Here is an 18,051-nt window from a genome sequence, read left to right as displayed (position 1 = left end):
GGGACACGGGGCAGACCGGGTGGGCGGGTGAAACCCAGTTTTATTTTTTTTAATTTTCTTCCCACTTTCAGTGTCTGTCCGAACGGGACGTCCCAGACACTGTATCGAGTTTATGCGTCAAAATGAGCAATGACCCTTGGGTTTTCTCTTTTCAGAACTTTTGTAGTGTCTTTATATTTATCCCAAAATGCTGTTCTTGTTATGAAACATAAACAGGCTTGCGGTGAGGACAAAGTAGGCCATACTTTGTCCCGAAATTATCTGCACAAAAGAAACTGAGACATTATGAAACAACGATTAAAGGACTGGTATAGTGATACAGTGAATCCACAACAACAACAACAACCAACACTACAACAACAACAACAATGATAATAATAATCATAAGCATAATAATAGTAATGGCACTCTGTCTTAATCTCTGTTGAACCAAAAAGTTGTACTGCAAATCTTTATTTAATCAGTTACTCTCACTGAGATCAAGATCTCTTCTTCAAGAAAGACCTGAGAACAAAACCATTTTCGGTATAATCAGACAGCCAACATGCAAAAAATAACACATTTATTTAGACAACCAACAATCAAGCAACAAACAGAATTAAGAGACACAAGTTATTCACATACAGGAGTACATATCATATTGCAGCAATCATAAAAGTCATTAGGGATTATAAATCTTTAAAGTTTGGAGAGGGATATGACAGAATGGTATATATAAAATGAAACACAATGTGATAGACTGGGTTTATTGTTACCATCAGTAGATCCACAGACACTGGTAGCCATTGTGTGTTTAATATGATGTCATAAGTCATGATCAGGGCATTGAGAGTCGCACCCCATCCTGACACAGGTTTGTATAGAGGACACAAATCTTACACAGGAACAGCTTCACTGTTTTTTTGTTTTGTTTTGTTTGTTTGTTTGTTTGTTTGTTTAAGTTGTTATTTATTGTCTTTTGTAAATGAAAAAAGACCTTTTATTCAAGGATGTGTAGTTGGACAGTTTCTAATGCAGGTTTGAGATATTCAGTGTCCCCTTCAATGCTTTTCAGTCAAATTGCAATGATTTAAATTACAAAACACATAAATGCCCATTTTTCTCAGATTTGTTATGTTATGCCATGGAATCCCATTGGTCTTGCTAAACAATAGGAGGTACTCTGGTCATTCACATGTCCACTGAGCTCAGCCATGGAGTAATATCTCTGCCATGTTTGGTCAGGCTTTCCGGTGCTCCAGCCAGCCTAGAGCTGAACAGAGGGATATGGTTTTGTTGAGGTTGGAGTGCAACATGGGGCTGAACCCTACTGACTCATCATCCACCAATTGCCTAAAGTATGCAAATTCTGGTAGCCAGGGCAACTGCGAGAAACAGGAAGTTGTGATGATGTCACTCTGTGTTTTGAGCTCTTCCCCTGTGTGGATGTGAATCACTGTGTTTTGTTTTCAGTGATGATAAGGGATGTTTTACAGCACGTGTGTGTGTGCCTGTGAAGAGTGCGCAGTCACACTAAAAAGTGTATGACGGCAGCCAGGAAGTCTCTAGCTGGTGCCCTGGAGCAGACAATGCCACTGAGATTACAACTACCTCCATAACTCAGTGGCAATACCAGCCATTACCATCTGCCATCTTCACCTCAGCATGGCTTTTAACAGCCAGACTGGGAGCCTTTAGAGAGCTGCCTGCTCAGAGTTTGATGTCACGTTGTCTGTAAAAGTATGGTGTTTCAGGTCAAAGGTCGGATAAACTTACTGACCTCAATGTCCATGAAGCATTATGCTCACTGTGGCTGCATCGCTTAGCTGGATCAGCTGCTGAAGTGATACATGGTGGTTTCTGACTATTTCTGTCTGTGAATTGCAGAGTAATGTGGGACTGGTGAGCGACTTAGAAAGTAAATGGAAACAGATACTTTAAACAGCATCCAAGTATACAAGTTACAGTCATCTGATTATGTAATGCTTAGAGTTAAATTTACATCCAACTCTTGCCCTCACATGCAGATCTGCTCGAGAGCAGACCACTGGTGTGTGTGTGTGTGTGTATGTTTGTTATGATTTTGCTTGGTCCGCATTGTACAGCATGTTTAAACTGGAGTTGTGTGTTGGTCATCACACTCGTTGGACTGTTTGTTTTCAGCGAAAAGAGGCTGATAATCAGTAAATCCATGCTAGTTTGAAATCTTTCCCAAACTACTACATTGTGCGCCACCCTCAGACCTCAGATCAGATGATGTCATGCACCATAAACTGTCTCTGTGTCTCTCCCTTTCTCTCTTGCATTTCACAACACATGCTAGCACTTCTAATTTACGTAATGGTGTTGGGAACTGCGTCACTGTCACAGGTCTGACACGCCATGTGTGTGTAATGAGCGTGTTTATGTTGAGTGTGTGTCTACATGTTTGTGTGTAAGAGGGAACATCTGTGTTTGGCTGATGAAGTCACTGAATCTCTGTACTGTACATGTGTGAGAGACTGTGGATACTGGGTGATGTCATGTTGTTTGTGTGAAGTGTGTGTGTGTACTTGTAACAACTGGTACTTGTTGGTAGCAGTGAATCGTTGTGTATTTACTATTTTGTGTGTTTGTGTTGCTGTGTTTCATGTAGTTGAGTTTTTCTGACAGAGGGCAGTCAGAAAAAGAGTGAGTGTGTTCCCAGGTCTTAAGGTTGTTTGCTGAAGTCTCCGGCTGGTGGTTTATGACAGGCCATTTTAACGCTCGATTAACAGGTTCAACACAGGCCAGCCGGCCCTGGTTAGCCAGTCCCAGTGATTTAAGGACATTCTCCTCTCTCTGGGAGCTATACACACACACACACACACACACTCTCTCTCTCTCTCCTCACCACTGAGCCATTATAGGGTAACATTAATCAGTAAACTTTATGGATATATTCGATTCTGTTGTCAATGGTTTATGCAACTCTTATCATTTATATATACTCTTATACTGTATGTTGAGACAACAATAACAATCAAACAAACAATGAATGATTTTTTATGTTTCCAAAATTTCATATTAGTTTCTTTTTTTTGAAGCAGTTGCTTGACATGTTTTATAAACAGCTCCAGCCCATTACATGGCAATAACTGAATCAATTCCATTACAACAAAAAGGTAAGCCAAGGAAAGTATTTATATAGCACACTTACACTTCTACATACACATAAGCAACTCAGAGTGACTGGATAAGACATAAAAAAAACATTTAAAAAAGAAATACAGCAAAAGACATTTATGCTAAGCTCATTACTAAAAATTAATGTTTGGAAAAAATGTAATCCAGGAACTATTTACCATTGTAAATATAAAAAAGAAGACTGTAGATTGTCCTGTTCACAACCAGTCATTAGGCTGGGACTATGATCCTGCTGTTCCTGTTTCTTTGGTTCCTCCTCCAAACTTCTGTCCACATAGATGACATAGAGAATGACTGCTCAGGCCTATTTACTGGAAAGCTCTTAAGTCCTAATGGGATTCCTATTCAGTGTTTTATTGCAGGCTGATGCACAAGTTAAGCATCATCCATAGAACAAGTATACAGTCCATTACTTGCCATAGGTGATCTACAGTAGATTTCCAGTTCCATAAAAAGTTACAGATATTTGTGAATTTTGCTAATTTCTTATACTTACAAATTTAATTTAGGCATAATCGATGGTATGTGTCAAATTAATTAATATTAAAAGTTCTGCTACTTTCTTAAACACTGTTTAGCTCTAAAAGGAAATATGTCAGTGTGTTCAAAAATGCATGGAATGGATGCATTCCTGTCAAATTTCCTTCAAATGAAATATTACATTAGACAACATCTGAAAAATATTGATAAATCTGGTTATGTTCACAGCATAGGCCTACACAGACTGGGATACTACATGCTTTGCATATGTGGTACATGTTTCTTTGCTGTGTATTAAGATTTAACCTTCAGGTATGCACAAGCACTTAATACAGGAGAGATGATGACAACACAAACAGAATATAAATATTAGAAAATAAGAGATGATAAAATACATAAAAAGAAAGAAAAAGATCCCAACAGGTAGGCAGGTCGTGACGTAGATCCCACCAGCCAGCCCTCCTCCTCCTCCCCCCATCCCCACCCCCACCGTCCCGCCTGCCTCCCAGCTGCGTCCGCCGCTGTCCTGTCTGTCCGCCCGGTGTCTGCTCCGCCGCTCGGCGCTCTGCCCCGCTCCCACCCCGGACCCGAAGCCTCTGCCTCCTCGTTCACCACCCCCGGCTCCCCGGATCCCTCCCCATCCCCTCCACCCGGTGAATGCACCAGTGCCGAAAACATGACGGGCATCGCCGCCGCTTCTTTCTTCTCCAATTCCTGCAGGTTCGGGGGCTGCGGTCTCCAGTTCGAGTCTCTCGCCGAGCTCATCGTCCACATCGAAGACAATCACATCGGTGAGTCGGGCCGGAGGGGGAGACGGAGCTAGGCAGCTAGCTGGCACTAGCTAGCATCCTAGCTAGTTAGCTAAACGCAGATAAGCTCTGCTTCGCATTCCGCTATTCCTGCCGCTCGCTGTCCGTCGAGGCTCGTCGGCGTGTGAGTTATTCAGCTGTGCGGGGACTTTATTTGTTTTGAAAAACGCCGCTTCTCTGTGAAATGAGGGGGCGGCTTTTTTGTTTTATTGCGCTGTGACCCCGACAGTTACCTTCTGCAGCGGTATCTCGACTACGAGGGCCGCGTAGGTCTCATAGGTGTAACTAGCATCCCGACCAGGCAGCGGTTTCACAGCTAACGCTGCAGCAGAGTGTGTTTACGTTTCCAGGCCTGATGCAGTGCAGCCGGGGCTCCCCTCACACTGCTTGTGTATTGCGTCTGTCGCTTTTCTCACCTCAGGTGTCTCGGCTCGTCAACACATCACCTTTTTGCAATGCTTTCCGATAATGTCGGTGTCACTTAATTACCATTGACAGTGTATCACATTAAACCGAGTTGTGGCAGACATGCCGCGGCGTAATTAGATTTTCTTCCACATGCACAAGCTTCAACTTGTTGCATCGGCTTATTAGATTTCCACCTGACAGTAAACCCACTGATCTGTCACCTGGCATGACTGTCAAAATCAGTTTTCCCACCATTTAACAATAGGCAAAAAATAGCTACAGTGTAAACAACATAGGAATAGTATGAAATTGAAGAAATAAACTCCATCAGCTTTATTAAATTCATGCATTTTATTTGTTCATGTACTGATATTAATTGTTGAATGAGTAGTTCTCTGTTGTCCAGGTATATTTACCAGCATCACAGAATGCGACAAATACTGTGGAATATCAAGATAAACAGGGCAGATATTAAGTTTTAATTACGAGGTTATGAGCTGCAGATGTGGCTGTTAGATGAGGGCTCAGTAAATAAAATATCAGCAAGAGTGTATGACTTTGTCATTAGCATTGCCTAGTTTTTAATGAGGGACCGTTGCCTTGACATGGCAATGAAAAAGCATTCAGATGTAGTCTAATTAGTGCTCTGCAATGTAATGCTTGTTGAATATTTAATTCAGGCAGATCAAACTCACAGCTCCTCTAAATAAATCCACTTTTATAGCTTAACCTATAATCCACCATAGCAAATTACACTATAGAAGGGCATTATATTCATAAAGTTGAGAACCACTAAAACACACAAAAAAAATTGTGACAAAGTTGATGTGGGCTAATCATTATTTGTGGTGTGTATCCATCCTCAGGAGGCTGTTTGAAGGGGGTGAGGCAGTGTGTGTGTGTGTGTGTGGGGGGGGGGGGGGGGGGGGGGGGTAAAATGGATGCTTCATTGAGCTTGTCTCCATGGCAACTGGCAGTCTCTAAAGGGGTTGGGGGCAGTATATTGGCTGAGTTATTGCACACCTGCTGTCTCACTAACAAAGAGCGCTCCCAAGCAGCCAGCTGTGGTGAGGACTCTTAGCGTGGGATGCCACATCACATGTGGGGGCAGGAATGATGTGCTGATGTTTAAAAAAAAAAGGGGGGGTTAAGTTTTGTGTGACTGCGTTTGTAGGAGAAAGTGGAGCAAAGTAGTGGGTGGGTGGTGGTGTGGTGGTCCACTCCTCTTCCTACCCTAAGCTCCAAGGATATCTTCCAAATTAACCAGAGAGGGGGGAAATGAAACAAACACAAACACCTTTGGTTATTTAGACCACAATGTTTCCCCCAGTAAACTGATTTTAAAGGATCTAAACTCACAGAAAGGCAGGGATAGATGATGTTTTCTCAGCCACACAACCCAACCCGCACAGCCACTGATATATGCCCCATCTGGCTCTTCGCCTGACCTTTGACACCAACCGTCAGCTGAGCAGAATGGCGGTTTACCAGTCGGATCACTTGGATTAATGAGTTGCCCCTCTGCTTGCTTTATACCGCGGCTGATCATCAGCGGTGTCAGGATCACACACAGTCTAATCAATACCGCTCGCAGATCGGTTACCACAAGGATAAGTGTGACAGATGGAGGGGATTGAGGTGAGAGTGTGGGAGATGGAGTGGGGTGGAAGGGGATGGGGGTAGTGGCGGCATTCAGCTTTGACTCCCCTTTGGCTTTGAAGTGGTGCAGTGGTGTGTGATCAATAATCAATCAAAAAAGATAAGCTAATTTGATTCCTCCTAACTCCTTCACATGAGATGTGGGATTAGATGGTTGAGGATTTGTAGATAACAGATTGCCTTGATTTGTGGTCTTTCCCGCTGTGTGTGAAAAGATGAAGCTATCCATAAATCAGGTAATCTAGAGGTGATAACAGGCTTGTGATAACAGACAGAACTGGTGGTAAAAGTGAGTCAGTGGGTCTGAGGTCAGGGTGCAGAAAACAAATTGTCGCTGGTCATTACCATAGACTATGCTGCCCTCTTGTGGCGGGACACCCTACGTGCTGCATAGCTGGAAAAGCCTGATTTTGGTTAAGACTTTGGTTTGGCACCCTGTGTATCTCCGTTATCTCACCCTGTTACTTATCCTCCTCTGACACGGCACACAATAGCTGGCAGCAAAAAAGGCCAGATGATCCTGTCGTGATCCTTTCCGTGAGAAAATTGGGTAATGTGTGGGTCTTTGGTGCTGACCTCATCCCAGAGGAAAGCATAGCAGTCCTCCAATAACACACCCGCACTGTTTAGATAACAGCTGAATGCAAGAGGAAATGGGCTAGGTGAACTGTGTGTAGTGTGATGTTTGGTTGTTGTCGGAGGCTTTGTGCGGTGACTGTAGGTAAGGTCTGAGGAATGTAATGATGTCAGGCTCGCCTGCCTACGTGCACGGCAGCGATGTGCTGTGTTCCCACCTGCACAAGCACATACCTGCCTCTTACCTCAGCAAAGAGGTGGAGGGAGGGAGGGAGGGAGGGGGAGGCAGATAGAGATTAAAAGTGGGGAAGAGATTTGAAAGAGAAGGTTGAGAAAGGAAAAAGATGGGGGCGAGAACAGGGAAATCCCAAATGTCTCAGCTTTGTTTGGACAGAATTTACTTGTTCTTTTTTTTTTTTTTTCTTCATCTGGATTCGATTACACTACAGCTGGAATCAAAGGCTGAGCTGTGACTTGAGCTAGGCCAGCATTGTGTTGTAATAATGTAAGCTCTGCTGTGGCACGCTGATAATGAAGCTGCAGTAATTTTTAAAGATGTAATCATTCAGCCCACAGGACAAGTTTGGCTGTAGCCCTGTATCTGCCTTGGTTAAAAGAAAAGGCAAATGCAGACACAATATGGTGAAGAAGTTGTTAACTGTCTGCCATTAACAGTCAGAAAACTGCTTTCCTGCTGCTGTTAGTTTGTTTTGAATAAGGATATAAGGGTGTAACTAAGGACGTATTAAGTGAATTACTAGAAGTTATCTCTATGCAATCTCTGGTTTCAGCATCTCAGATGTGAAGATTTGCTGCTTTTCTCTCTCACAAGATAACAAACTGAATGTCTTTGCATTTTTGGACTGTTGGTCAGACTCAACAAGGCATTACATTTAGGCCTGCAACTAGTGTTAAATTTTGTTATCAATTTTTGTGGTAATTATTTTCTTGATTAATGGCCTGTTTGTTTGGTCTGTAAAATGTCAGAAAACCAGCAGTCTAAAAACACATAAATAAATAACTCATGCATAATATCATGATAATGTTTAAAACTTTACATTCCAGCACTAGATGCCAGCTTGTTTCCCATCCTGCTTTCAGAGGTGTGACAGGGGAAGGGGCGTGTGTTTGTTCATGTGAGAGAGCGTGTTCACCATACTTCCTAAATGACCTGTCAGGGTGTAGTGGAGCAATTAGTGGATTGGCATCCCAAACTAGAAACTGCAGTCCCTCTCTTTTCGTCCTGCACATACATCCACACACACACATTCACACAGATCACCTTTTCGGAAGTCGCAAGGCCCCGAGTGCCCAACCAAGCCCTGGGAAGTGTAATTACAGAGAAGTTTGCCTTTCCCCCCGCCCATATCCCCCCTTCTCCCCTCTCCTCCTCCTCCTCCTCCTCTCCTCTCCCTCCATCCGGTTGCCTGCTGCTCTTGAAACATGTTAAAATGCTCTCTGTGGCTTAATTAGCAGCCTGCAAAACAAGCCATGCATTCTTGGCCTGGTTTCAACACATACGCACGTACATAGACACACACTCACACAGACCCATACACATGTTCATATACTGTACACATGGACACATGCACACACTGTGTATGCAGCAGGGGGCAGCAGTGCGCTGCTGGCGAGAGATGGATGTCTGTGTTGAAATGCTTGGAGGGGCTTTTGATTGGGTGCTGCTTTTAATGACAGGAATGCTAATTAGGGAGATATTTATAGACCCTGGAGTCTCTGCAAAGTCTCAGACATGCAACACACATGCACTGAAACACACAAACATGTAGATGGAAAACACACATCGAGTGGCAATGCACAGTATAGGTTAAATGTAAAGCTTTGACCCCCCACAAGTTTTAATATCTGTTTATGGATTAAGACTTGGTTTTAGTGTTTAGGTTAGACTTTAGGTTAGGGTAAAGGTTAAGGTTTGGCATTTAGTTTTGATTGTTAGGGTTAGGGTAAGGGGCTAGAGAACACATCATTCCACTGGCGGGTCCCCACGAATACAGTAAAACCAGGATATGTGTGCGCTTTTGTGTGTGGATGTGCAGGTTCCCCTCCTGCTCTAGTGGCAGGATCAGCAGTGTGTTAGCTTCCTGTCCTGCTAGGTGAGCGGAAGTCATAAAACCCGGTGAACATTTACTGCAGCTCTCTCTGTGCACCTGGCTTACTCCACTGCCACCAACACCCCACCTTCCCCCTTGCTCTCTACACACAAACACACACACACACACGCGCACGCACACACACTCACATCATCTTAATCGTAAATCTGTAGCTCCTTGTACATCCCAAGTTATTAAAAGGAATTTTACTTCTCATTCTTGTTCTTAAATACATGGCTGTCAGACATTTGCCTAAGTATCATTCAGCCATGGTTACAGTGTTTGTGTTACTTCTGAATATAACCGACCATACAGAAGTGTGACTCCTGGTTCATCATTGCAGACAGACGTTCTTAAAGTGAGTGCTTGGTAATAGAGTGACTGCAGTGCTTAAAAGATAATTATTTGGTCAGGCAGTCTACAGATTTATAAAGAAGTGGTTCCAGCTTTTTCAAATGTGCATTGGCATTTCCTCTGAGTTATGTGATTGTAAATAGAAAATCTTTGGAATAAATGATTGTGACAAGAAGATCAGTTCATTTTTTTTTTAATATTTACACACTCTTTATAGACATAGCAATGTATTTATTGAAGTGAATTAAAGTGACGCATTAACTGATCATGAATCTCATCACTAGTTTTTGATATCAGTCTGGAAATTTGCTGCCATTAATGGCTACCTTACATTGAAGTGATTAGTTTCTGAGTTTATTGTACCATTCCAGCAGAGTTAAACAAGCACTGAATGCCTGAAGCACTGAAATGTCATTTCCATATTACACACAAGATCTGCACTTAACAGTTATTTTCACTGTCAGTAAATCTTTCGATTCGTTTCTCTGATTGGCTGATCAATCGTTTTGTCAGTCTAAAACCAATTTACACTGTGATAGATTATTTCCTAGCGCTGCTACAAAAAGGTTCTCAGTCAGTGGTTTTCAAAAGGACACTGTCATGTCCCATTACTCAGCCTTGTCAATGCTGTAGGTCGTGGTGTGTGTGTGTGTGTATTTGTGCATGTGCATGCTCAGAGAGCTCTGGCCTCTGCATCTGAGCAGCAGGTAAGATTATTAAGTCTCAGCTATAAAAGACCACCTCTGTGGACCACCTCAGACTCGTGTGTGTGTTTGTGTGTCAGCGTATGTTTGTGTGCACGCCCCTGGTATCTTATGTCCTTACCTAGCGATTTCAGTGCTTCAGTGTTTTTAATGTAAACTCAAGCGTATTGGACTCTGGTCTGTGCAGCAGCAGAAGCAGTAGTAGTGTGCATTTTTTTTTCACTGGGTTGTTTTCTTGTTTGCTGGTCTCCTTGGTGTTCTTCTGCACTGTGGGAAGTCCGCATTCTTTTTTAATTATGAGGTGTGAAATCCTGAAAACCAAAGGGCTAAGAAGGCCAGCACGCAAGCACACACACTTGGGATTAGTTTGGACGGAGCGTCCAGGAGTGTGTTGTTAATTGTTGCACAGAGATGATCCAGTTCTTGGATCTGAAGTTCAATACATCTGCCAGTCATTACATATGCAGCTCTCACACACAGACATGGACATGCATGCCACAGCACAAACCTACTAATTTAAAGTTTGGATCCTTCTGAATGTTCCCGTGTTGAACACTTGATGGCACTGGTACTTCACAGATGCGTGCAGGCGCTGTGTTTTCACGCACACTTGCTCCTGTTTTCCATGGGGTGGGAGGTGGGGCTTTGAAGTTAACACTGCTTCCCTCAGGCAGTGGAAGCTGCCTACTGTAGTGTTACTGACTTAGCAAGCAAACTGGAAAACGTGTGTGTGTGTTTCGAGTAATACACTGTGTACATTCATCACAAGCTCCAAGTCGCTCCTTCACTCTCAGACAGATTTCCTCTTTGCCACAGTCAGACTCCGGCGATGATTAAGCAGCCTTGGGTCACTTAAGGAAAGGCACTGGTGCTAAATTAGACAGGCCTTGACGCTGGCGTAATAATGCGCCACTTATGAAAGTATTCGAAATGTATCTGCAGGCTGCCATATATCACAGACTAATACAGAGAACGCAGTGTGAGAAACATCCAGTAATCTATCAGCCAGTCTGGCAGGAAGAATAGACATATGAGTCAGCTACATACTAAGAGTATTCACATAACATTTTCCCTCCACAGAGAGCCGTGATTAATCTGAATGCCTCTCTCTCTCTCTCTTTCTCTCTCTCTCTCTCTCTCTCTCTCTCTCTCTCTCTCTCTTTCTCTCTTTCTCAGACACAGATCCGCGGGTTCTGGAGAAGCAGGAGCAACAGCAGCCCACGTATCTGGCCCTAAGCTACATAAACAGGTACACACACATGCACACACCCTTAACCAAAGCGTGTCCGTCCACAGAGGGCAGCATTGCTCCATCAGTGCAAGAAGACTGCTTATGTGTGCGCATTTATGTGGGAGTGTGTGTGTGTGTTCATGTGGCTTGCGGGGAGTAGCTCAAAGAACTGATGTCTTCCCATACACACAGCAGTGACTCATCCACAGACCAGCACGGAAAAAAACCACACAAGACAATCACTCCTGACTCCCTGCTCTGCAAGCGGCACAGCCAAAGGCAGCGTTTCAGCATTACGGCATGTGTGTGTTTTTGTGTGGTGAACCAACGTGTCACGTCCCACTTAATGTCCCATTAAATCACTCCAAGATGCAACATTGAGGGAGATAACGGTAAAACAGAGAAAGAGAGAGTGAGGTTTGTTTTCTGTGGTAATTGTTCAAGTGGCGAGGTTGTAAATGTCATCTGTATTTACAGTACAATATTGTGATGACTGTATATTTAAAGGGGCAGTACATTCAACAGCTTAATTATGCCTCGTTAAAGCTCAGACTTCCCTCTCAAAACAAGAGTCTACAGAACAGCCATAATTAGATGATATTAAACCTTAAAGGCTCCTATTAAAGCAACACTATAGAAACTTAGAAAGCACAAACAAAATTAGTATAAACAATATTACAGATAACAGAGCTCTATTAAGGTATAATTACACTTAATCATAACTTGGGTTATTATAGTGTTGTATTTACCAAAGACATTGCTGACTTCATCTCAAAAAGGCGTCAGGTGGAGCAGTTGATCAGAACAGATTTAAACATGCCTGAATTTATTTGGGAGAGAAAGCAGAAGTTAGATTATTGCCCAAACACAGTTGGCACAGTTTAAAGACTGTCTTCCTGGTTCAGTTTTCTCATAACATACTTGCCATAGTTGTGCGTGCATAGTTTTCCTCGCAATGAGGGATTATTGCCAACATCTCAGGTGTGCTCACTTTTCGTTTTACCTGCGGAGAACCTGCCTTTTTGATAATCTGGCCAAACTGTTGACTTGTTTACAGTCTGTCTGATCGTCTCGTCACTTTCTTGTTTCATCTGACGTCACTGTAGTGATGTCTGTGCGTTCCAACATCTAAATAATTACTTTGAGTACAATGTCATTATAACTGACAGAAAGGCCAAAACTATAAAAAGGAGTTGTAATAAACCAGAGTTACCCTGTAAATTATCACTGATAATAAAAGGTAAGATTGATAGATCAAATGAGTGCTATGATTTTTTTGAATAATGTTTGGCAGTTCAGGTTGGACAGGTGGAATATTTTGTTTCATCGAAATATCCCGCATTTATAAATTGACATCAACATGTGGAAGGTTTGTTGGTGAATAATATTAGAGGCAGGGACAATAATTTGGTCAGTCCTATATATCAGGTGATATTAGCTTGTTGCAGATGTATAGACTTAGTCAGTTCATGTCACCATAAAACACAAATACAGTTTTCAAACGTGAAATGTTTAGTATGTTAAAAAAAAAAAGAGAAAAAATAATGATATAAATATATATATATATATTTTTTTCAAACTCAACGTCATTTTCGGTCCAGAAAAAAAACAATGTCAGCTGGGTCATAACAGAAACGCATCACCGCATCTACTGATCACCCCATGTTCGTGCCATCAGGTTCATGACGGATGCGGCGCGCCGGGAGCAGGAGACCATGAAAAAGAAGGCCACGCCCAAACTGTCCCTGTCCATCACGGGAGGAGTGTCCAGGAACAGCACAGCCACTCCTCCTCGCCACACCAGCGGCAACCTGACGCCTCCCGTCACGCCCCCCATCACCCCTTCCTCCTCCTTCCGCAGCAGCACACCTACAGGTACGACAGGTGTGTGTGTTGAAATGTACGTTTGAGAGGAAAGAAAGATGGATGGCTCGTACGTGTGGAGTGAATGGAGGTGTTGAAACGAATGCAAATTAACTCTACTGGCAGTAACAGAAAAAGCTCAGAGTTATGGTTGAGCCATCGGGAGCATATTCATCAAATTCAGACAGTAGTGATGAGCAAATGAAGGTTTCTGTAACCTAAATGGAATGCAGCTTATTTCATACCTGATGTCTGAGCAAGAGAATTCAAAACATAACTGAAAGCATATCTACTAAGAGAGCATGAGCCAGCTGACTGTTTAAATAATATTAAATAATGCAACCTGTAAATAGTAACCACAAATTATTCACTTAGAAGTCTATTTTGTAATAGTTTGGAAATGTTTGGACATTTCAGGCCAGTATTTCCTCATATTTTTAAATCATGAGGAAAAATCTTCTTCCAGCATTGAAAGTGGAAGAGGCTAGCACCCCAACAACTGTCTACTGCTGTATGCATGTGTGTGCGTGTGTGTGTGTGTGTGTTGTTGTTGTTTTGTGTGTTGGGTTACGTGGCTCCTGCAGTGAGCAGACCAGTCAACACTCTGCTAATTACATAGCAGCTGTCACGCTGTGTGTTCGCATGGGGCCGTGTGTTGCACAGCCCAGAAGCAGATGTCCAATTCCAGCCCAAATGGTTCCAAACGTAGTGTTAGGTCTGGGCTCATACACCAGCATGGCTACACACACACACACACACACACACACACACACACGCACGCCCTCTTTCAACATGTGCCAGGGTGCCATCCATTTCCTCATGCTGAGGTGCAGCATTTCCTGTGAGATGGTGGGGGGTCAGTGGGCCTTAGTGTGTGTGTGTGTGTGTGTGTGTGTGTGCCTGAACATTTCAGTAATGTGTCATGTGGATGCTTGTGTGTGTGTGTGTGTGTGTGCATGCATGTGAGTGGAAAATGTTCTGCACTTAGCAAAGCACTTTTTCCAGGCTGAGCAATGGGGATCACTCCCACTTAATGATCTCTTTCTCAGTGCCAATCCCTGTGTTTTGACTCACAGGCACACACACACACACACACACACACACACACACACACACACACACACACACACACACACACACACACACACACACACACACAAGCAGACATGCAAACCACTGCTGTTTTGTCTGAGCAGCGCTTTCAGTGACATGTGGGCTGCTAATGCATCAAAAGTAGGAGCAGAATACAGAGAAAAGTATTAATAAAAAGTCACATATCATTTCTGTTTGGTAAATTCCCAGGGCACGATGTCCTTTTGGGTGTAACCCAGTCCATATTTCATCTGGGATGACTAGATTTTTTTGTTCTGCGTGTCTCCATCGTGCCCTCAGGCAGTGAGTATGATGAGGAGGAGGTAGACTACGAGGAGTCGGACAGCGATGAGTCGTGGACCACAGAAAGCGCCATCAGCTCTGAGTCCATCCTCAGCTCCATGTGCATGAACGGGGGAGAAGAGAAGCCGTTCGCCTGCCCCGTCCCCGGCTGTAAGAAGAGATACAAGGTAAGGCTACACCACAGGATAAAGAAGTCAGTCGCAGCCACGCAGCAACAGGACACACTGGAGCTCTTGTCTGAGTATCACATGTCTGGACATAATGTTTGAAAAAGCACATTATAAATCCAGAATGTCGTGATTGGAAGCTGGGATAAATATATCATGGTATATTTGCTTTGGTTGAATTTTATTACAGCTGGTCACAAAAACCTCTTTCAGCTCGACGGCTGTGCTCTTTAGCTAATGGACAGTGTGGGAACGTTACTCTTTCATACCCTATTTTAAACCAAAACAGTGACGTGGGATAAAGCCACATTTGCTGTTCGTCTGAATGGGTCCAGATATTTTATCTAACCTGGCTCCCCCACCCTGCCTCTCACCACGGTCTGATGCAGGTCTGACACTGTTAAGCTTTGATACAACAAGACGAGCTAGCAGCTTTGGGATGCTGTACCTGGGCACGAATCACAAATATTAGCCTCATGGTGGCGCCAGAGGAAAAGTCAGGATATCACCGAAGTAATTAGGATACATTATCCTGGAATGACAAATGTCTGTATGATATTACACCCTTGCTAGTGTTGCTAAATAGGCTGAGATGAGGGTTGGATGTTGGATGTCTGTCCAAGATTGTGTTAAGTATGTGTATTAAAGCATCAAACCACTTTTAGACAGTGAGATGATTTGATGCTCAGACATAAAAAAAACCCTTAGCAGCAGTTTCATGCTCAGAATGTGGATTTATCTTGCGTGTAGTACAGCGTATCATATGCATCCTTTGTTAAAGCGGTTTTCTGGATGTGGATTAGTGCCATGAAAACTCAATGCCAATATTTCTACATACAAGAGCTTGTGTAATGCTGTGGTTTAATAGAGATTTACATGGTTTTATAACCATAAACAGGCTGCAGCCATGTTCAGTACTGCATAATTAACATGCAATATAATGTAATAAGAAGTGGTAATAGTTTTCCTTGTTTAACTCTGTGCCCCTCCTCTCCCGTTCCTGTCTCATCAGAATGTGAATGGTATCAAGTACCACGCCAAGAACGGCCACCGCACGCAGATTCGCGTGAGGAAACCCTTCAAGTGTCGCTGTGGCAAAAGCTACAAGACCTCGCAGGGCCTGAGACACCACACCATCAACTTCCACCCACCTGTCTCCACCGAAATCCTCCGCAAGATTCAAGGCTAGAGCCTGTGGTCACATCAGTCAGCTGCCCCAAACATAGCCTTGTTCTGTCCTGACTTTCCTTACCCGACCCTTTTACACCCATCCCACACACTAAAGGTTCAAGTGCATGCTTTAAGTTGTTTTTCATTTTTTTTTCTTTTTCATCTTTTTTTTTATGTTGGTTATTTTTTTTCTACCCATGTTATATCACTTGTATTTTTGGAAAAAAAAATGTATCTTTGTAGTATTTTTTTATTGTTGTACATTTGCACATTCGTATATGCTATCACGTTATTTTTTTCTATCGTTTGACTCACATAAGGTGCTAACTGTAAAAAAACAAAAACAACAGAAAGAAAAGACAAAAAAAACAAACGAAAGAAGAGAGAGGAAACGTAAAAGGAGATGTGAAACAGGAAGTGTAGCCGAGCCCTGCCCCCATTTTCCCGCTTGCCTTTGATTGGGATGAAGTTGACTTTAGTGCTGATCTACGCTCAGTCGTCCTTACACTCCCTTTCTGTGAGATGCAGAGAGTTTGCTGAGCTTAGGTCTGTGCCTCGACAGGAACTTCTGGGGGTTCAAGTGCGAGAGTTAAGTTATACTTTAAATAGATATATTGATATATAAACAATAGACAGATATGTATGTGTACATAAAAATATATAAAAAATATTCATGAGCATACACATAAATAGTTACACTTTATTTTCAAGCTTTATTTTATATATTTTTGTCAGTGTTTTAGATAGGTTTTTTTTTCTGTGTATCGGTAAGTGTTCCTTTCATTCCTTATTTGCTGAGACGGCCAGCTTTGTCACCTCAGAGGGCAAGGTCAGACAGCTGGCTGACTTTATGTTCAGAGAGTCAGGTTTTCTCTCACACATCATAGAGGTTAGGAGCTAATACGCCTTTCAGTTTGACACACTCTGAATGCGATATTTTACTGTTGATCAGGAAGAGAACGTATTCGAACAAGGGCCGGGCCAATAATCCATACCTTGTACATTTCATGCCCACGGAAAGCCATCCATGTATTTCATATCTCCAGTGTTTCCTCATCCAGAGTGCCAGAGCTGTGTTCCATAGACCTAGCCGTGAAAGCAGGTTAAGCATCATATTGTGTTCCAGTTGCCAAGATCTGTGTTGTTTTGTTTTTCCATGATTGTTGCCAACAGCTCTCCACTGCCAAACATTGACCATACCATGTGCCTGATGAGGGGAGGGAGGGTGGGAGGGGTCGAAGGGTGGGGTGTGGGTGGTTTTGGGAGGGAGGGAGGGAGTTGTAACGGTTTCACCCAGGAGGTCGCCAAAGGTGTGGCAGCGGTTTTCTTGTTCATCGCGCCTCCAAAATGTGCGGCTGGGTGGGATGTACGTCGTAGGAATGTCTTCACGCATGCTTTCTGTGTCGTAGCGCGAGAAACAACATGTGGAAGAAGAGGGTGGATTTGTATTTGAAAGAGATTACCACCTACAACCTGTCATTTGTGTGTGTTGTAGACAACAGCATTCCGGTTCATTGTATGTATGGATGTGTGTGATATGTATGAGTGTTGTTTATGTGTTTTTGTTGTTTTGTTTTTTTTTTCCTGCAGTATCCAGGTCATCAGCCTATAGAGTGTTACTGTATTCGGTGTGTTTCAGTGCCAGGCCGCTGATTCGCCGGCTGGTGGCGGAGTTGCGCCGTGTAGTGTTTTCAACCCCTGATTGGGATTTCGTCATTAATTGCCTCTAGAAAAAAACAAGAGCGGCGCCGTGGCGAGCCGCGTGCCAAGACACATTCATTCGTGACGTCATTTCCCTCATCACGCACAAAGTTTTGAGCAGAAGGCTCAAAGCATGAGCCTTTCTCTCTCTTTTTTTTTCTCCACTTGATGGGTACAGTGACCTCTGACATGCACACAGCCTCCTGTCCTCCGAGCTGCTATTGCCATGGAAACCACCGGGTTAGCATGGCAAAGGGACCTTTTTAGTGAAAATGACCT

General features: G+C 43.2%; 1 protein-coding gene across 1 annotated transcript; it reads left to right on the top strand.

Annotated features, from left to right (window-relative positions):
- Window positions 1-4,151: 4,151 nt before the first annotated feature.
- On the top strand, window positions 4,152-17,279 carry LOC121191924 (juxtaposed with another zinc finger protein 1-like). The gene is made up of 5 exons (XM_041053388.1): window positions 4,152-4,415; window positions 11,422-11,494; window positions 13,155-13,351; window positions 14,732-14,901; window positions 15,914-17,279. The coding sequence occupies exons 1-5, from the start codon at window positions 4,301-4,303 to the stop codon at window positions 16,088-16,090; spliced, it is 732 nt and encodes a 243-aa protein (XP_040909322.1). The 5' UTR covers window positions 4,152-4,300; the 3' UTR covers window positions 16,091-17,279.
- The last annotated feature ends 772 nt before the right edge of the window (window positions 17,280-18,051 follow it).

Source organism: Toxotes jaculatrix, chromosome 13 (genome assembly GCF_017976425.1).
Source record: "Toxotes jaculatrix isolate fToxJac2 chromosome 13, fToxJac2.pri, whole genome shotgun sequence".
NCBI classification, from domain to species: Eukaryota; Metazoa; Chordata; class Actinopteri; family Toxotidae; genus Toxotes; species Toxotes jaculatrix.
Note: the sequence above shows the minus strand (reverse complement) of the source record. Positions and strands in the feature narration are given on the sequence as shown.